The 21,569-nt window shown below is 38.5% G+C and overlaps 1 protein-coding gene across 3 annotated transcripts in view; it reads left to right on the top strand.

Moving 5' to 3' along the window:
- The window catches only part of GUCY1B1 (guanylate cyclase 1 soluble subunit beta 1), a 52,397-nt gene that overhangs the window by 10,219 nt on the left and 20,609 nt on the right, over positions 1-21,569 (top strand). For all 3 annotated transcript variants that reach the window (XM_043487738.1, XM_043487748.1, XM_043487753.1), the window contains 2 exons: positions 8,790-8,890; positions 10,645-10,763. In XM_043487738.1, coding sequence (XP_043343673.1) covers positions 8,790-8,890; positions 10,645-10,763 — 220 coding nt within the window. The remainder of the gene's footprint in view (positions 1-8,789; positions 8,891-10,644; positions 10,764-21,569) is intronic.

Raw genomic sequence — 21,569 nt, 5'->3', positions numbered from 1 at the left:
GTCAGACAGACTGAGCTACTTTCACTTTCACTTTCAGACTGTAGGTAGATGTTTATGATGCCGAAAGTAAAATTTGAAACCAGATGAGGATGTTCCCCATGACCTACAGTATTGACTGTAACAACTCATGTACGTAGGACACACCATGTGTTCCGCAGTCGTGGTCCTTTTTAGGCTTTGTACTTGTTAACTCACATAATCCTCCCGCCCACCCTAGAGGACAGATTTGTTCTTTATTCTTATTTTAGAAATAAGGGAACTGAGGCTTCATGACTAACTCCTACCTCAAGCCACCCATGTCTTAATCATCAGAGCAGAGTTTGGGGCACAGGTGGGCTTGTAGTGATAGTATTATGTGCTTTCCTGTAAACACGAAGGACTCTACAACCTTCTCTTTTCCAAAGACAATTTATAAAGCATGAGGCTGGGCAGCATACGTGTGTGTTACTACTACCGTCTTTGTTTTTCTGTACTTTTCACATGCTTGTCCAGGTGCGTGTGGCTGTTATATTTTTAAAGGTGTTTTACTCAGAGATAGGGCTTCCCAGGTGGCACTAGTGGTAAAGAACCCACCTGTGCAGGAGACAGAAGAGACTTGAGTTTGATCCCTGGGTTGGGAAGATCTGGAGGAGGGCATGGCAACCCACTTTAGTATTCTTACCTGGAGAATCCTCATGGACAGAGGAGCCTGGCGGGCTACAGTCCATAGGGTCACGAGGAGTCGGACACGATTGAAGTGATTTAGCGCTTACTTAGAAATAGAACATCTACATCGACAAAGAAAATCAGAGACTCAGGACTTTTGAGCAATTGACTTTTGTGCGGTTTTGGAAACACTCTGAGCTGTGGTGTTGTGAGGAGAGGTCAGGATGAAGGAGGCACAGGGCTGAGGGAGTCATTTGTTCTTATGAAGCTGCTGAACAGGTTTGGAATGTTTGAGATTGTGTTTTCAGAACTGGGACAATTTACTTAGGAGATTCTCTTGTGCCACCACTGGACACAGTCAGAAAAAATACCGTTATGTATCCAGAGTGGGTCTTTCGTTAAACCCATGTTACCTGGGAAAGGATGACTGTCACCACTTACAGGACTTGGGTGAATGAAGACCTGGCCTTGGAGGACTGACCTTCAGCATCTGGTGAGCAGTCAGAGCAGAAGGCCTCTCTCCTCCAGATCCCCCCCAAATTAGTGTCTTCTTCAGGGACTCAGACTTTCTGGGAATCTTCAGATCGTGCTATTGAAAATCAAGGGGCTGTTAATGCTTCACAACTGTTCCCCAAAAAGCAATGTAGATTTTTAATTTGTAAATGTCATAAGTAGTTATTATCTGTGCTTCATGGTGGGAGGGTTTTAATTTTAATGATTGGACACAACCCAGCCTTGAGAATGTCCTTACCTCTCAGTAAATTAGACAGACCATTCTGGGATTTATTGTCAAGACTCTGCATACTGTCTTTAAATACAGCCTGTGGTGGGGTAACAGTGTTTACAGGATCAGCGGCCCTGGGAGCTGTCATGAGTTGGGTTGATTGATATGAGCTGAGTTTTCTGCCTGAGACCAGACTTTGAGACTCCTGTATTCAAGACGCCTGTGTTTAGCCTCTCCTGTATTAGAATTCCTGTTCTCACACCTCCCTAGGAAGCTTCTTTGCCTACTTGCCAGCAGTTTCTGTAGTATACTCAATTTACCTGAAAGGTTTATAATAGCAGGAACTCAGCGTCCGAATATGAATTCACTTTCTATCCATTCACATCTCTTAGGCAAGGAAAATCCCTTAGGTATGAGTTATGAGAAATGCTGCCTGGATATTTCTCACAGCTTGTATACCTACTTAAAAAAGATAAATAGTAAAGACATTCCTCAGTTTGAGAATAAACTGGACTTCTGCCAGTAATGTTTGATTGTTTGATTTTTGGTAGGAAGTTTTGGAACGTGTGGAGGATATTTAATTAACTCATTTCTTTTAAAACATGCACACATTCACTGAGTGCATGCTGTAATCTAGGCACCTGTGTTTAGGCATTAGTGATTCAAAACCAAAACCAAAACCACAAAACCAAAAAAATCCTACCATAATAAACATGCCCTTGTGGGAAAAGGTAATTTGTGTAAGTAAATGATCAATTTAAATTCCAGCAAATAGCCATCTCTAAAAGTAAGTAGGAAATCAGTTGCTACTGGGAAAATTTTTCATGGGTACAGGCTCAATTTTCAAATACTTTTTATGGCCACAAATGTATAGAATAGAATTGTTTCCTGTTTTGTCTCCAGGTGCAAGTCAGGACTTTATTTTTAAAGCTCTTTGGAGAGATGGAGCTTGCTTTGTTTCAGCTGCCTGAAGTCATGCATTCTGTCAGCTAATGACAGATCGCGTACAGCTTTGGTTGAACGGTTTGGATGCTGAGTGGACCCTCCCCCCTCCTTCCACTCGCTGTTTCCTTGTCCTCCTGCTGCTCCCGCCTCCTTCTTCCCCACCTTCTGACTCTTGCCAGCTAGATGTTTGGGGCATTGAGTGTGTGAAGAGCCCTCTCCCTAGATTGGTTGTGCATCTGTTGCTCGTTTCTGTCTGTGAGGGGTGAGCTTGCGCATCCTCTGGGGACATGGGGTGAGCTTGGTCCTTCTTCCCGCTGCTGTGCAATGGAAGGCTGTGACCTGGGATGCAGATGAAACCTGGTCAGCATCTTTCTATCTGGGTTTACTTGGTTAAAGAAAATGCCCTTTTACCTCATCCGGACTCACTTAGGCCAACTTAAAACTCTCTCTAAATATTTATCACTGTCTGCAGATTTCTTTCATAGAATAATGCATCAACCAGAAAGAGCTAATGCTTAACCCCCAAACAACTGTTAAGTATACAGGTAAAGATAACACACCCTGCTGTCAGTCACACTGGAAATTGTGGAAACATATTTGTTTGGGTTTATCCAAGGGATTTTTATAATTATAATGGGAAACAGCAGAATGTAATCACACAAACCCAGATCGTTTGATGATAGCAGTTTCATTGGTTGCTATTTGATAGATGAACAGTATTGAATACATTTTAATCCAATTTGCCTATGGCTTGATATGGTATTTTTTTGTCACCTAAAAATCACTGGAGGAAAAAAAGTCTTTCATTTTCAGGAAAATTTCCTATCATATTTCTCAGAGAAGCCTGTGTTTTCCTCACTTGTAAAAACTGTATGCTTTAAAATGTATCAACATATTAAACAAAATTGGTGCTCAAAAATATATTCTGAATAATGAATGAGTCTAGAAAATTTGGTCAAGGTATATGGCTGAATTTGGGTAACTTAAGCACAAAAGGAACTCTACGTGTAAAAAATAAATCAAATATTGTTAGAAATGATGTACCTGTATATTTGACTGATCCTTTGCTTTTAATGAGAAAAACACTTGGCAGTTGTAAGATGAGAAAGTGAAGGACAGAGAATTATAAGGTGATATTACCTGGATTATGGACGTTGTTAATGTGATCTGAATAGTAGCTCACATCCCAACTTTTCCTACATTTGTTGGTCACCCTCTGTGATTCTGGTTAGCTGATGAAAACAGATTTTCTTCCCTCAGAAATCAGGTATATCTGAGGGATTGTTGTTATCACATCTGTGCTCTCTGGAGGCCAAAATGTTTGGCAGAATAGAGTCTGAACAAGCCTAAATTTACATTTAAGTTAGAAGAAAAGCAGTGCTGAGAATTGAGACATTCTCTCAAAATGTCTGCTGGCTCCAGTGGCCAGGTTGCTGGAGAGTAATTTTTTGGATATTTACTTCTTTTGCACTGTAAATTCTGCTCAGTTTAATGGAGGAAACCAAGTATCAATGAAATGTTTGTAATATCCTCAATTAGCTTTTACTCCTAAAAGGAAAAAATTTGAAGAATGGGCTACAGAAAGAATTGAGTTGGGTCTAGAGAGATTAGGTCCTAGACGTATGTGGCCTCCTGGAGCCTCTGCTTGGACATAACTTCAGGATGCCTCACATAGTCACTGCATACCCTTGCATCCCGCCCCTCCTCCTACATCCCCACTTGTCCCTTCAGCCTGATCTCATAATAAATTATAAAATTTGCATATATATTATGAAAACATAATAATTTATACAGATTATAATAATATATGACCATAATAATGTATGCTTATTGTTTGTTTCCACCAGCTAAAGTGTAAACTTTAGGAGGGCAGGGATCTTTATGTTTCATTCATTGATATGTTAAACATGCTCAGAAGAGTGCTTGGAGCATAACAGGTATTCAGTTATTTGTGGCAAGACTTCTCCCCCAGGGGAAAAAAAGAATAATTAAAGGGTGCTTTCTGAGATGAAAGCAAATAAGGAATACTAAGCTTATTGAATAATTTATTGGAATTCATTGTGAAATTTTTGAGAAGGTGATTATTTCCTTTCATGTACTACTCTTTATACTTTAGGCTCCCTCCAGGGAGCATGTTGGGCTGATTATTCCAGGAAGTAAAGCTCAAAAGATAAGGGCGCTTATTTTATTAAAGCAAGAGAAAGAAGAAAGAAGAGGGATGCATTGACTCTTGGTTAGGGGATTTCTAAGGAAATGGCCGTTTCTCTGCTTTATGCAGAAGAATTTTGTATTCTGTTTAAGAGTTATGAATTGATGACTTTCTGAAAATCTAAGTGCATTACAAAAATTTATGTTGTTTGATTTATTCCAGTTGGAAGAAAAAAAAAAATAGGGCATAGTGAGAGCATGAGTAAATTTGTTCTTTATTATATATTTAATTTAAAAATTTTTGTATTTTATTAGAATACCCTAAATCAGAGTCTTCAGAATTCCAGTGTGTTGACCAATGCTGTTTCATAATAAAATGTTAGTTGTAAAATGAGAAAAATTAGACTCTATATATCCTGCAAATCAGCAATTCCATTCCTAGGGATTTATTCTAGAATAAATTAGAATTTAATTCTAAACCTAGAATTTTTACAGAGAAATAGAAGTATTAGCTACAAAGATACTGATTGCAAGATTTTGTTTGGACTTGTGAAAAAAAGGTATTTAATATCAACTAAAACTTCAGCATGCCTAACCAATGCAATTTTATGTAGTCAAGGTATAGAAATATATTTATTGACATGAAAGGATGTCCATCAAATAGTAAGTCAAAAAGGAGGTTTAAGAACTGTATGATCTGGTATGTGTTATATACAGTTATTTTCAAGCATAAACAACTTGAATATAATATTTGCAGTGAGTGAGTGAGTGATAGTTCCTCAGTTGTGTTCAACTCTGTGACCCCATAGACTGTAGCCCGCCAGGCTCCTTTGTCCATGGGATTCCCCAGGCAAGAACACTGGAGTGGGTTGCCATTTCCTTTTTCGGTATTGGCAATGTAGACAAATAATGCTTCAGGAGCTTAGAACATACTTTTGTATTCTCTCTACAGCTGTGGAAGGAGGGTTATATTATTGCTTCCATTTTAGAAGAGAGGGATTTTAAAAAATTTATTATATTGAAGTATAGTTGAGTTCGGAGAAGGCAATGGCACCCCACTCCAGTACTCTTGCCTGGAAAATCACATGGACAGAGGGGCCTGGTGGGCTGCAGTCCATGGGGTCGCTATGAGTCGGACACGACTGAGCGACTTCACTTTCACTTTTCACTTCCATGCATTGGAGAAGGAAATGGCAACCCACTCCAGTGTTCTTGCCTGGAGAATCCCAGGGACGGGGGAGCCTGGTGGGCTGCCGTCTATGGGGTCGCACAGAGTCAGACATGACTGAAGTGACTTAGCAGCATAGTTGAGTTACAATGTTGTGTTAATTTCTTCTACACAGCAGAGTGATTCAGTTATATATATATAATTTCCATTCTGGTTTGTCACAAGCTATTTTTTTTTCATTTATTTATTTATTTTTTTTTTTTTAATTTTTTTATTAGTTGGAGGCTAATTACTTCACAACATTTCAGTGGGTTTTGTCATACATTGATATGAATCAGCCATAGATTTACACTTATTCCCCATCCCGATCCCCCCTCCCATCTCCCTCTCCACCCGATTCCTCTGGGTCTTCCCAGTGCACCAGGCCGGAGCACTTGTCTCATGCATCCCACCTGGGCTTAGTTGGAGGCTAATTACTTTACAATATTGAAGTGGGTTTTGTCATACACTGACATGAATCAGCCATGGAGTTACATGTATTCCCCATCCGATCCCCCACTCCCACCTCCCTCTCCACCCATCCCTCTGGGTCTCCCAGTGCACCAGGCCCGGAGCACTTGTCTCATGCATCCAACCTGGGCTGGTGATCTGTTTCACTATAGATAATATACATGTTTTGATGCTGTTCTCTCGAAACATCCCACCCTCACTTTCTCCCACAGAGTCCAAAAGTCTGTTATGTACATCTGTGTCTCTTTTTCTGTTTTGCATATAGGGTTATCATTACCATCTTTCTAAATTCCATATATATGTGTTAGTATGCTGTAATGTTCTTTATCTTTCTGGCTTATTGAGTACAGTTGCCTGTGCTGTACCATAGGACCTTGTTTATCCATTCTGTATAACATAGTTTGCATCTGCTAATCCCAAACTCCTACTCCATTCCTCCCTGGAGAGAGATGCTCACGGGCTTTCTGTGATTTGTCCAAGTTCATTCGACAGGTGAATCCTGGGCTCTGAAATTCACCTCTCTGTGCCCACCAAAATCATGCATTTCCCCCTACATGTACTGTTATGTGGAACTGCAGGTGTATACAGGGTCCACTCTGCAGAACACACAGTGTCTGGGGGAATCTCCATCCTACCTGAACATCAGCTATCCTACTGTTTGGGGCACACACCGTGTCATGGCCACAGACCGCTGTTGTGACAGCCCTGCTTGGAGGAGGAGAAGGCAGTGAGGCTGCGGGGTGCCATGGAGGAGCCATCCCAGCCTCTGAGGTGACAGTTCACCCAGTTTCCTTCTGGAGCTTCAGGGGCTGAGACAGCTGGGTTGGGAATCAGAGGTGCAGATGCATGCTCCGTCTGTGTTTGTGCGTCTCACCCAGACAAGGTGTCTGACCCCTCAGGACACTGAACAATGGATTTTTCCTCCTCTTTAGATGCTGGTTTGAGAAAAATGGGCTTCCCTGGTGACTTAGATGGTAAAGAATCCTCCTGCAATGCTGAAGACCTGGGTTTGATCCCTGGGTCAGGAAGATCCCATGGAGTAGGAAATGGGAATCCACTCCCCTATCCTTGCCTGGAGAATCCCATGGACAGAGGAGCCTGGTGGGCTACAGTCTATGGGATTGCAAAGGATCAAACATGACTGAGTGACTAACACTTCACTTGAGAAAAATAATCCCAATCCTATCAAAATAAATATATAATCATGACCACTATTCAAATGATAATTCTGATTTCCTTTCACTAACCCCATGTGCATTTTGAGCTGCTGCATTTATTATGTGATGGATGTAATGGAAGATACTGTCTCTCCACTGGGCACCTCAGACTCACATGTTTAATATGAAGCTCTGGATCTTATCTCTTGGTCTGCATCCCAATGTGTGTCCCAGTTCAGCTCCTGGTGACTGCAACCTTCAGCTGCTCCGGCCAAAACCTGTGTCCTCTGGTGTCCTTCCCTTTCGTCCTGTGTCCAGTTCATCAGGAACGTGTGGAACCTGTCTTCAGATTCACTGGGGTCGGGGCCACTTGCTCCCTCCACTGCTTTCACTCTGAGTCCCGTCATCAGTCTTTCTCACCTGAATGTCCCAGTGGCCTCCTAGCTGGTCTCTGTCGCTGCTCTGTTCTTGCTCTGTCCTTTCTCTGACCTTGCTCTGTCTTTGCTATTACATTGCTATGACCTTGTTTTGACCTTACTATGTCTTGCACTGACCTTGCTATGACCTTGCTCCATCTCTGATGTGATCTTGCCCTGTCCTTCTCTGACCTTGTTATGACATTGCTCTAACATTGCTCTGTCCTACCTTGCTCTGACCTTGTTCTGACCTTGCTCCATTTTATACGCCTTCAGTCCATGCCCAGTGCAGCTGGAGGGTCCATCCCCTCATTGAGGCCTCCATGGTTCCCCCCACACCCTGCCAGCGCTTTGCACCTGGGAGTTTCCCGGCCTCTCAGGGCTCCCTGCAGAGATGCTTCACACCTGTCTCCACTGCCAGCTTCTCCATGATGCTTCTGGTTTTGTGCTTGAGCTCCCCCTGCCCCCCACCACCTTGCTCAGCTTTACTTTTCTCCAAACTAATTACCATTATCTATCATCTATCTGTCTGTCTATCATCTATCCATTTATCATCTGTGTATCTGTCCATCTACAGTTCAGGATCTCAAAGAGTCGGACACAACTGAGCGACTGAACTGAACTGGACCTCTTTATCTAATATATATCTTAGCTTTATGCTTCTTCTGTCCCCTGTTCTAGAATACATTTGTCCCATGAACTGCCTACTTTATCCCACTAAAGGGTGAATCTCTAGGGCCTCTAACTGTGCCTGGGACACCTAGGGACTCAACACATGTTTGCTGACTGTTTACTTAATTGAAAACTATTTCTTGATTATATTCATTATCAGGTATAGTTTTGGGCATTAGAGTACTATACAAATGTTATTCTTGTTAAAATTACTCAAATATATCATTTTTAATTTGGGGAGGGAGATGTGAAATAAGATTTTTTGATAGGTGTGTGTCATTGATTTGAACAAATTTGCCAATTCTCTTTCAAATAAAAAGTCATTTTTATATGATCCTTGTAGGTGTCACATCTGTTCTTTCCTTTCAACTTTTCACCCTGTCTGCCTTGTTTTTGTTTTCTAGAAAAGAGGCACAATTAGATGAAGAAGGACAGTTTCTTGTCCGAATAATTTATGATGATTCTAAAACATATGATTTGGTTGCTGCTGCAAGCAAGGTCCTCAGTAAGTTGAACGTGACTTTCTTTCTTTGGCTAAGCTGCACATCGATGTCCAAGGGCATGCATGGTCCAAGGTCACATTGTATAGTTGCACAGGTTGTGCATTGCACAACCCTGATGGGAGGACAGTCACATATAGTATTAGGCTCAGGTTACACTAAATCATGTTATTCTTTTTACAGACTCTTTAGAGAATAGAGGAGCTCTCTGCCCCTCCCCACAAAAAGCCATGTGTTGAGGAAGCAAAAAATTATTGATACTTAATGTAATAAGTTAATGATGTAATAATAACTTAATGTTGCCATGTCAAGATCACAATAATTACAAAAACATAATATGTAGAAAATCTTATCTCCAAATCCCTTTTGTAAACACAAGTTTTGTTAGGTAATGGTAAAAGAAACAAGAAACTGAGAGCTACATGAGACAAAACTCATGCAAAGAAGGCAAAGTAAAAAAAAAAAGCTTCACTGGAAAAAAGTTGTTCTCAAAGTAGTATCTCTTATCATTGTAGTACTTAATTTATAGTGAGGCTACAGTTTGCATAGACTAGATGGATGCTTTTTAGCTTTGTCAAATATAGCTAGAAGAGAAAATGCTACCTCTTGTAAAATACAAGAATTACCATAAAAGTATGGTAAATTATTAATAATAATCATAAGAAAAATATCCAGCATCACTAGTAATCAAAATTGACACAAATATGAAATAATTTTTATATAAATTTGACAATTGGCAAATTAAAAATCTAGTGTAGTCAAGGGTAGAGTTAAAGGGGAAATCATACACATTTAAAATCTGATGGGAAAATAAACTGTTTTGCAGAATAATTTTGCATCATCAGTCAAAGTCTGTTTAAAAATGTTCAAATTTTAGATATATTTAGAAAATTTTCATAAAGAAATAATTAGATTTATTTGCATTAAGATGTATGTGTATTTTCATTTCAGAGTTACTTATATTATCAAAAGTTGTAAAAACCTGCATTTTGAGCAAGTGGGCATTGGTGAAATGAATTGTTGCATATCTGTGTTAAACAAGACTGATTAAAATTGATATTAAGAAAAATTTTAATTTTAGGAAATAACAGTAATTCAATATTAAGAAAAAGGCAGGATCTTAGGCTATATATTATTTGTAACCTGGTTATTAAATATGCATGTTTTTATAAAGAAAAATGATTTTGCACCCAAATATCTGCCTGGTGGCTCAGACGGTAAAGAATCTGCCTGCCAATGTGGAAGGCTTGGGTTCAATCCCTAGGTTGGGAAGATATGCTGGAGAAGAGAATGGCTTCACACTCCAATGTTCTTGCCTGGAGAAGTCCATGGACAGAGGAGCCTGGCAGGCTATAGTCCATGGGGTCACAAAAAGATACAGCTGAGCAACTAACACTTTCACTTTTCATCTTCATGTGCATTCTTGATGATTTTAAAGATCTTTCTCTTATTTTTCAGAAAAAGTAAGTTATACCTTACATATAAGTTTGAAAAAGCTCAAAGTTTTGTCACAGAACCTGAGAAACTGGTTGCTTTGCTTTTAAGTACAGATTTAGACTGTTAACGTGTCAATATGCTGTCTTCTCAGATTTCATTGTATTTTCCTGGCCAGATATTTTTCCTGTGATCTGTTCACTGTGCAAAGAAATTGAGGATATTTAACATTTTTGTCATGCACTTATCTTTATTCCTGCCTCTAATGATTTTCTTCCTCTAATATGTTTTGTTTCTATTGTTGCCTCTCAAATCTATAAACTAGATCTCAATGCTGGAGAAATCCTCCAAATGTTTGGGAAGATGTTCTTCGTCTTCTGTCAAGAATCTGGTTATGATACAATCCTGCGGGTCCTGGGATCTAACGTCAGAGAATTTCTGCAGGTGAGCAGTTTGAGGTCCTGGTCCAAAAGTTCTGATTTTTTCTTCTCTCACGTGGGCTCTAGAATCCCTTTGTTCAGTTGGCTGGATGAGTGTCTAGCTGCTGAAATGAAATCATAGGGACATTTTCCCTAATTCACATAAAATAATAAGTATTAGATGGTCTTGAGTACATTTTAGCATTTTTCCTTCATATTTTTACTTTAATTTTTGGTTCTGACACTAAACATTCAAGTTCTAAGCTAGTGGTCTCTGAAAGTCTCAACGTGTTGTGATCCATTCAACTGCCTTTTAAAAAATAAGTCTTTGTGCTAGTAGCTCTGCTTTTAGGTATATAACCTGGGCTTGTTTTCTAAGTCATTCTGACTTTAAGTAATTAAATAATTCATCAGTATCTGTAAAGTTCTACCTGAAGCTCATTGTTTCAGGGAAAGAGCTTGTCACCAAAACAGGTTTAAGAATCATTGCTCTCAGTTACATATTAGTTAATCTACTCTGGAGAGGAAAATAGGAACTCTTCCAGAGTCAGTCTCAGGTGAAGTCAAGATAAATAATGTCACCAAAGGCTTTTGTTTTCTTGTTAAAACTACTTAATTTTTTTCTTTTTACTAGTGAATGACACCATCAGGTGGGAGACTATTTTGGGATCAACTGTCCTATTTTAAGCACAGGCATTTTTGAGACTCTCCTCTTAAAATGTGCTAACATTGAACATTATGTGGTTGTTTGTAAAGAATATTTCTAAACTGGCCGCTGAGAGCAGCCAGATCTTGCTGGAAAATGATGTCAGTGCAAGACCAGCTGAACTGGAGCCCAGCTTGGAGGGAATGTAAACGACTTTCAGTCCAGCTGCGTTATTGATTTAACAGCCAAAATAAGAACTTGAGTGTTTAATCAAAATGTCTGTTGTTTACATAGTGACATTTTTCTTATAAACTTAAAACAGCATTAAATCAAGATGGAAACCGGTTTCCAGTCTCTGCCATGGATTTACCAAACTACTGGTGTCCAAAAAAACTGCCACTTCCAAAGGAAGTCACTGCCAGGAGATACTTAAATTAACCTTTAACAGGCTGTATTTAAATGAATTATTTTACACGGATTAAAGTTTGAGATTTAAAAATATTTTGAGATTTGGGGGGTTAGAATGCATTCCCATTTTTAATATTTCTGTTGACTCCTGGTCGCTTTCTCAACTAAGTTCCAGTTGCAATTTCTTTCTCTTAATTTTATCTTTCTCTCTCAATGGTCACATCTGTGTTGACAAAACAATCATGCAAATAGTTTACTTTTACCTTTACTCATTGTGACTGTCTGCTAAGTGTCCAGTGGCTCAGTTGAGGACTGGAGACTCCTGGTGGTTTCTCCTGGTTCTAGAACTGTCCTGACTGCAGACTCGCCTCTATGTGACTAGGGCAAAATGCACAGTGGGCTTCAAAGAGAATGCAGATAACTCGGGCCTGTTTCATATTGATTACATGGTAAAATGATAACGTCTTGGGAATACTGAGTTATATAAAAATGTATCATAAACATCAATTTCACCTGGTTCTTTTCCCTTTTTTAAATGTGGCTACTAGAAAACTTAACATATATGACTGATGTTTGTGACTTGCTTTAATGGCTCCTAAGTCTTTTATTTTCACTGGACAACATTGTTTTAAATAGTTCTGAGTCCATTTTCATCAAAGTCAATAGGCAGTTTTAAAATTGCACACAATTTTATTTTATTACTATTATTATTTTTTTGGTGCAAGTATGAACACTAAGGAAACTGTAAAGTTAGAATACTATAAAGTTTTCATCAATATTGTTTATATTTGAATTTCTTCCTGGTTTTGAAATTGAATATCTTGATGGCAAACTGGTTGTATTAGCATATTGCTTTCCTGAAAAGTAGGTATTTATGGTATGAGTAGGCTAATTTCAAATAAATTAAATGGACTTTTTAAAAAAAGTGCCTATGAGATAAAGCAACTGATTTTCATAAAGTTTTTTAAGATTCTAGTTCACATATAAAAATTGACACTTTTCATTACATAAAATAATAAAACATTCTTTATGGTAGACATCAATCCTTTGTAAAAGAGTAGGATAAACTGGGCCTTATTTTAAAGATATTTAAAACAGTTTTTTGAGTCTTTCAACACTTGACTTTAACTAATCATTGAGTCCTTAGAGTCTGTTTCCTAAACACTGAATTTTTCAGAATCCTACCACTTGTCTTCATTTCCCCTAGCCTTACGTGGAACATTCCACTATTCTCTACAGAATGCATAGGTTTCCTCATCTCTCTGCATGACTCCATCTCCTCGCCATTCTGTAACTAGTGATTTTTCTTAAAAGCAAATATATCTCATTCCATCATTTACTTGCTTAAACCCTTCAGTGATTCCCAGTTGCTCCTTGGAAATGTAAAAAGCAATTAAAATAATTGAAACTACTTACACCCCCATCTACCTCTCTTTCTCTCCTGCAGCTCAGTCAAACAGAATTTCTTTCAGACTATATTTTTTTCTAACTAGCTTTCTCCATCTTCTGAGCTTTTGCACCTGCTCTTCCATTTGTCTGGACAGTCTTCCTTCTCCTTTTCACCTGGATTGACCTTCTTCCTTCTGCTGGTCAGATTACTTCTTCCGGGAAGGTTCCACTCCTCTGTTAAGCCTCTACCCTGTTGGAGTCAGGGAATTGACATTTCTCACGTTTTCATAGTGTGTGTATCTCCCTACCCACAGGAGTTCTCACTGTAGATCATTTCCTGTTTGGGACTGCAATGTAAATCCCATGAGGCTGGGGGTTGTGTGTAGTCCCTTAATGATAGTATCATCACAGATACTATCTGGGAATGAAAAAACATATTTTAAAAATGAATAGTTGCTGTTTATACAAAAATAGGAAGCATATACCCCAAAAGCTCAAGATTAATTCTATTAAGGGTAAAAAAAAATTCATTTTGAGTGAGACTATATAACTTTACTAAGAGATTCATTATAGATTGAAATATAGAAGAGTAGACATGCTCTAGACCAATTTCCTTTTCATATGGACATGGCAAATTACTGTTTATTAATAAATATGCAACTAACATTACTTATATCTATTGAAATTTTCAAAATGTTTACCCTGACATTTCCATCTGAAGCTCTCAGGTAGCAATAAAATAGCTACTGAAATTCCAACATGGGAAGCCACTGGCCATGCCTTGGGCCAGGCACCTCTGTTCACTTGCATCCTTCTGAGGGGTACTTCCTTGGGGTTGTCCCAGCCTCTCAGTTGGATACATTATTAAGAATTACTGTATTAAAATACATATCTTTTGCTTTTCTCGAAATAATTTTTGTGTTTTCTGAGTACCAGGCACAGTATATAGCAGGCGATCAATAGTCTTTGAATGATAGAATTAGTTAATTCTGAGTTATATATATATATATTTTTTTTATTTGGCCACTAATAGGTTATTTTATCTGGTTAATAATGCCATTCCTTTATAAAAATTTTATAATCAAGGATATGCTGTGTAGATAGTATCTGTAGTTCAGTTCCAGAAAAATATTTGTTTCTCACTTAGCTTTTGTCATTTCCTTTGATTGGTGTATTTAAACAATTTGACAATTTAAACAGCTTAAATAATGGACAATTCTCCTTTGAAAGGTTTTGCTGCCAATATAAAATTCCTGGTTCTGTTTACCCAATCTCCCTGTGTTTTCAAAGTCAATTTAAGAATTTTTACATCATGTCTATTTTTAATCTACCTCAAGACTTTCACAAAAAATAGCTAAAAATTCTAAGTAGGTAAAGTAAAAAAATATAAGAAACATTTTTAAAGGAAGCTTTTTAGAAAATTACTCTTCTCTAGACATTACACAATTTGGAATTGATTTTTCCTAAATGTCTGTGAGACCATCAGTTTGTGGACTGCTTATAAAAGTAGATAATCCTTGCAATTAATTATTATCCTTTTTCTAACTTAATAACCAGAAATATGATTTATTATAAAAAGATAAACAAAAGTAAGAAGACATTTTGATTTAGATTTTTGAATTTTATAGATTTTTTCCTGGATTTCTTGTCTTAAAGGTTAGACTGTATTTCACAAGAATTTTTTTCTCTATTTTGCCACTTTCTTATTCTTGAATTAGGAATAAAATGTGGTTTCTTGTTGCTGCTGTAGTAAATTTCTATGTGAAAGTTCTAGTGTATTGATTAAAATAGTGCAGAAAATATATCAGATTTGAAAGCTCAATAAAACTGCTGGTAAGAAATGTCCAGTCTGATGGTATTCCACCCTAATCACGTTCACCTTGACTTTTGATATCCTATTGCATTATTGCAGGTTGTCTTTTCCAAAAATTGCTGCAATATGATTGTACTTCTCCCCCATGACAAGTTAGAGCTCCCCCATGTCCCCTATGACAAGGTAGAGCTCCCATCCCTTGGATCTGGGGTGACTTTAGTGATTATTTGATCAGAAGAGTGTAGCAGAAGAAACATTCTTAATACTTCCTAGGCTAGTTCATAAGAACTCTTCAAATTTTCGTGAGTATCTTGAAGCACTTGCTCTTGGGATGTTCCCTGGAGGTACCCACCATGAGATGAGATGCTTCAACCACAGCAGCGGCGCTGCTGACTGAGCCCTCGTGTGTCTGGGTGACCCATCCTGGGAATCAGCCTGGTGGAGCATTATGGTGACTCCATGGCAAACTTCCATGTCACCCCACTCTGAAACCTTCCCACTCAGTCCAGATAACCCACAAAAACATGAGAATGATATCATTGTGTTAAGCTAATAAGTCTGAGGTGCTTTGATACATAGATAATTGGAACAGTATTCTGTGTGCTATTTTCCCCTTTGTTTTTTGTGTCTGTGTTAGTAGGTATATGTACATATGTACACATATTTAGAGAGAAGTTGAGCTTTGATTAATCTGGGTTTGAAAAGATAAGATTGCATATGGTCTCTGGGACTGGAATCTATGAGTCAGTTCATATCAGGGCTACTGATCCACTTTCAGTGGTGTTATGTTATTATCATGTAATATATTCTTTACCTCCCTAGTAATTTTACAGATATAAAATGAAGCCTAGATGAGCGTGGAAAGCTGTCAGGTTGACTACTGAAAAATAAAGGAGTCATATATAATCTTAGAGGCCAGTTAGGATTTAAATTATGAACCTGCTTAAATAGAAATAGGAATCTCAGTAGAAAAGCAAGCAAATACTATCTAATCATTAGCTGGAAACCTCAGTTTCTTCCACTTTTACTGTGGGTTTGGGGGGCTGTTTCACTCACTCTCCCAGTTCATATATGTCAGAGTCTTCTGCCAGGGCCTGTGTTCAGCCTGTAATGGGATTTCCTTAAATCTGTGTTGGCTCTAGGTTTTGGCTTCTAACAGAAAACACTGTAATTTGGCCAGCCTGCCAGGAGCAATCTGGAATTGATGGCCCATCTAAAATTCTTAAATGTTTGTGCAAAGTGTTATTTTGGGAAAGCTGAGGTTTTTTCCTGAACAGCTGTGAAATTCTAATACTTCCCTAAATTATTTATAATATTTTTTAGAAAAAAATGCACCATTCATTTTATTTTTAACTTTTGAATTTCAAAAGGAACTTTTCTCAACATCCAAATGCCAATTTCTGTAATCTGTATCTACTTGAAGAAAATGCACAATGTGAGAGCCACAAGTTGAGTTTAATTGGTGTCTTACTGAGGACTATGGCTGGGGAGACAGCATTTCAGGAGCCTCTGAGAAACTATCCCAAAAACATGAGGGTGGAGGTCAGTGTGTGTGGGGTGTTGGCAGAGAGGGGCGTGCAGTCAAGCACACATCTCCGTACAAAGCTGCTGCTGGTCACAAAGAGCAGGTATCATAGTTAATGTTTTTAGTGCTTCTCTAAGTGTGGAAGATGCAAGAAGCCAGGTTCATGAAAATTTTCTCCTGAAAATATCTGAGGGCCTGTTCTAGCAGTTCCCCTCATTCTTCATCCTCACCCTGACTTCTTTCCTGGTGTATTGAAGGTCAGCAGCTATAGGGCTCCGGGACTAAATTCTTATAGAACATGGTGGCAAGTGACATTCCTTAGTTGGCACATGAAATTTTAAAATTTGATAAGTTAGAATTTTTAAAGGAAGATAATATTTTAGAATTTTAAGAATTTTTCTTTGAATAATGTATATATTTTCACAGTTTTGCAAAATCCAGTCAAATGAAAATAAACGAATTTTTTTTTAAAACATGAATTTAAAAGCAGTATAATGTGAAATGGTTTACACAGGTAATTTTATGACTATTTTCAGTTTTTTCTTTAATTACAATTTCTCTTGAGATGATGGTAATAATAGGTAATTTTAAAAATACCATTTAAATAATTTTAGTGACTCAAGTATAATTTCTTTTTAAATAAATCCTTATGCTAAATTGATTCAGTCATGTCAGACTCTGTGAACCCACGGACTGTAGCCCACCATGCCCCATGGAATTTTCCCGGCATGAATACTGGAGTGGGTTGCCTTGCCCTCCTCGAGGGGATCTTCCCGACCCAGGGATCAAACCTGCGACTCTTATATCTCCGGTACTGGCAGGTGAATTCTTTACCACTGGTGCCACCTTTACATTATTTATTTTAGAAAAGAGTCCCTGTATCTTTTCAGTTGGAAAGCTACTTCTCAAGGAGTTGCTTGAAGCAGAAAAGACAAAAGTATCATTAAACTTTGACTCTTACTTGTTCTGACCTCATACGACTCACACCCTGACCTTGGCGTTTCCCACTATGTGGGGGTGAGTTTCTGCTTTACCTAGGTCCTGCTTGTTTCAGTTTTTCACATTAAAATTCTGACATGACATCTTTCTTAAAAACTTAAAGAATGATTTTCAAATTACATGACTCTCACAAGTAAATACTTGTTGGTCTTGCTTTTCAGAAGTGTGAGGAATCAAAAGAAAGGAAATACTGTGCCACATTCCTTTCCTTAAGTGCAGAGAGATTTGCAATGATTGATGTTTAATGCTTTTTCCTGGTATAAACTTCAGTAATGCTCTCAAATAACACAGATGGCTCCCTTTTCTCCATCCACTAGAATAAAGATTCATTTTTAAAAATTGATTAATTTTGGGAGGGGCTGTGCTGCTTGGCTTGTGGGTCTGTTTCCTGTCCAGGGATTCAACCTGGGGCCACAGCAGTTAAAGCCTGGAATCCTAACCGCTAGGCTGAGCCTAATCACCCCTAAGGGACCTCCTTAGAATAAGGATTCTTTAAAAAAAATTGTTTACTTATTTATTTTTATCTCTGGCTGTTACTGCAACGGCTTTTTTAGTTGTGGCAAGCAGGGGCTACTTTTTTGTTGCGGTGGTGGGCTTCTCATTGCAGTGGCTTCTCTTGCCACACAGCACAGCCTCTACAGGGCTCGTGGGCTTCAGTAGCTGTGGCTCACGGGCTTAGTTGCAAGTGGAATCTTCCCGGAACAGGAATTGAACCCTCTCTCCTGCATTAGCAGGTGGATTCTTAACCCCTGGACCACCAGGGAAGTCCTAAAGGTTTCTGAAGACTGAAAAATCTCTTTCTCAAAACTTTTAAGGCAAGGCCTTACTACACTTGTTTATGTGCATCATTTAGGAATTTTTAATTAGATACCCTGGAAGCAGGGGAATGATGTATTTAATTCTCAGAAACTTTTCCTCTGTACTTATATATGTGTGTATATATATACACACACACACATATATATAAAGCTTGTTTGCCATATTAGAAAGAGAAAATTTGCGTTTATTTTGAAACATTCCAAAATCTTTAAAAATATGAATCTTTGGAGTATTTGTCAAAGGACTAGTAAATCTCTTTTGTGTCCTAAATCTGTGGTGTGTACTAAATGTAGAACTTGTTTCCTAGGATGCTAGCATTGGTTTTTCCTCTGTAAATGACAAAGCTAGGAGACTTAGAGTAGCAGAATTCCTGAGAAACAGTTCTTTCATCTTGCATGTAGAAAAAATGGTAAAATGATATCAGAACATTAAGAGAAATGGAATGAAAACCTCAGACCAGTCTTTTAATATATTGAGGCAAAATAGATGAACAAAACTCCTCTTTATTCCCTTCCTGTTTTCTAGTGTCATAAGCTAAGAAGAATGATGTGAAAGCATATTTGAGGTTGGCTTTACTGTTTCCTGGGAATCTACTTGTGCTGAAATACATGTGTTGCCATTCAGCTCTTTTCTTTGTATACCCACCTCCATGGGTATATTTAGAAATTAAAGAATACCAGTTCCAATGTGAACTCTTGTTCTTCAGAATATATTGCTACAACCATGTGGATGAATAATTAGCTTTGTATGGATGGTATTATAAAGTGTAGACAGACAAGGTTTTCTCTTGGCTCTTTTGAGTGTCTTTTCTGTGACTTTTGAGGTTGCTGCAAACAATTGGAGTCTGTGAAGAAAGCACATTTTTGGCAATACTAATGTATTCAGTTGGAAATAATTTAATTTTTAATCATGAATTCTTTTTTTCATAATAGACAGGCAGTGGTAATAGCTTTAATTTTGAGAGATTAAAACTCCGAAAGGGAAGCTGTAACTAAAGAAATCCCAAGAGTATTTTTATGGTTAGATACTATCTAAAGAAAATCAATATTACATTAAGTGGTGTTAAATCTTTTATGCTCCAAGAAAGCACTTTAGTTGTCCATTTAATTAAGAGCAAATTCAACAAAACAGTCAGTCTCTGGAGAATTGGTTACCACAAAGACTTAAAAGATTAACATTTGACTTCGTGCGTTTTGGTTTCCCACTTGCTTTGAATTGATAAATTTAAGCAATGTTTTATTATTAATACCTCAGTACCATCAATAACTTTATTTAAAGTAAATGTTAAATTAAAAAGGCTTTATGTAATTAAATTATTTAAATTAAAATGGCTCCACATTTAGGGAGCAGTGCCTGTCCCTACGTGGCTCCTGACCTGAGTTCTGGGCTGCTCTGGTCCATCTCTCACTTTCTTTAGCATCAGTGATGCAGAGAAAGTAAATGGTACCATGGTTACCACCTCCTGCCGTCTGCTTAGCTGCACATATAAATGTGCACATAGTATATGACAGAAGATGAAAATAGATAAGTGTGAAAATGATATGGGCATACTGACCTAAGATACACTGTATTTGAATATTTCATAGAAGAAAAAGTAGAAAAGAATTAAAATGTATATTTCAAGTTAGTGTTTGACTCATTAAAAAATTTTTTTTCTGTAAAATGAGTCACAATCCAGTAGTTGGGCCTGACTACATTAGGAAATTTCTTAAGGAACAAGAGCAACAGCTTAATTTAGCAGCAACAAGCTGAATTTTGACTTTGTGGGAAACAGAGATATGTATAAAACCCTTCTGGTGATTTCCTTTCTCACCAGATTTTCTCTGACAGCATTTTCTGCAGCATCAGCAGAGCAGTGAGGGGTCTGGCAGGGTTATGAAGAGCAGGCCTCACGTCTTCCCTTCCCAGGAAAGGATTCCCAGGGGAAGAACTTGTCATAGGAAAACCCGCCGTGTTACTTACCAAGTGGCTTGAGGCTTCTGTAAACTGACCATCCTCAGAGCCTGCCACGTCGAGTTCCTTTCCCATGGCAACAGCAGCCTCTGGAGTCAGGACCACTTGCTATTTGAGTTAAGAATTGGCCTGGCTTAATTAGAAGAGGTGTAAATTGAGAGAAGAAAACAAGATCTTAGCACTAAACGTGAATGCATTTCAAAAAGAAACCAGGGTCACCAGTTGAGGAGACAAGATGTTTATCTGAGTCAGAATGCCAGTCTCTGAGGCCTCAGCTCTCACCTATGCTCTGCGTCTTTGGCCCCGGCTTCACCCTAAGGTGTTGCTCCCTTTCATGCACCCAAAGCCACTCTGAACATTGTTGGGTGATTTAAACCATGAACTGCTTACAGTCAGGGTCTGCGTCGTGCGGATCTGGTCCAGCTCTGTACCCTGCCCCCGCCTGCACCGCACACCCTGCGAGACATGCGTGCACGTGCTTTATACAGTGGGTGTGTGGTGCACGTACAATGCACATACAGTGAGTAGATGGCATGAGCACGTGGCGGGGGCCAGGCTGCAGTGCCCTGATGGAGTCATCTTGTTCCACACTCGCTCCACCTCCGTTCTGATGCCTTGCTGGATCCTGTTTCCCTAAACTGGCCCCTTTGAGATGTTCAGAATGCAAACCATCCTTCATTTGAGCCCATCTCCAGCACCTCCTTTTTTTCCCCCAAGAACACCATGCATGTGTGCATGCTAAGTCGCTGCAGTTGCGTCTGACTCTTTGTGACCTATGGACTGTAGCCCACCAGGCTCCTCTGTCCATGGGATTCTCCAGGCAAGAATACTGCAGTGGGTTGCCATGCCCCCTCCTCCAGGGGATCTAACACCCCAGGGATCGAACCTGAGTCTCTTATGTCTCCTGCATTGGCAGGCAGATTCTTTACCACTAGTGCCACCTGGGATACATCCCCAAGAACACCATAACAAATCTTTATTGCAAAATTGTACTTAAATTAAGTATCACATTTCTTACTGAAATCAACTCTTATTACGAAATTTACAAACCATTTAAATATGAGTTTGAAATCTCTGCATACTGAGTAATACTTACGTGTGAAATATATATGAAATGATATTATTTTTCCCAAACATATTCTTTATCTTTATTTCTGGCATTTAATCCTAGTTTTAAATGCCTTTTCATTTTAAAATTATTCCATCTTTTTAAGAGAAAATCTGAAAATTTGATATTTTATGTCTGTTGAAAAATCATTTTCAAGCGTAACTCGGGCGA

The sequence above is a fragment of the Cervus canadensis genome, chromosome 1 (genome assembly GCF_019320065.1).
Source record: "Cervus canadensis isolate Bull #8, Minnesota chromosome 1, ASM1932006v1, whole genome shotgun sequence".
Taxonomy (NCBI): Eukaryota; Metazoa; Chordata; class Mammalia; order Artiodactyla; family Cervidae; genus Cervus; species Cervus canadensis.
Note: the sequence above shows the minus strand (reverse complement) of the source record. Positions and strands in the feature narration are given on the sequence as shown.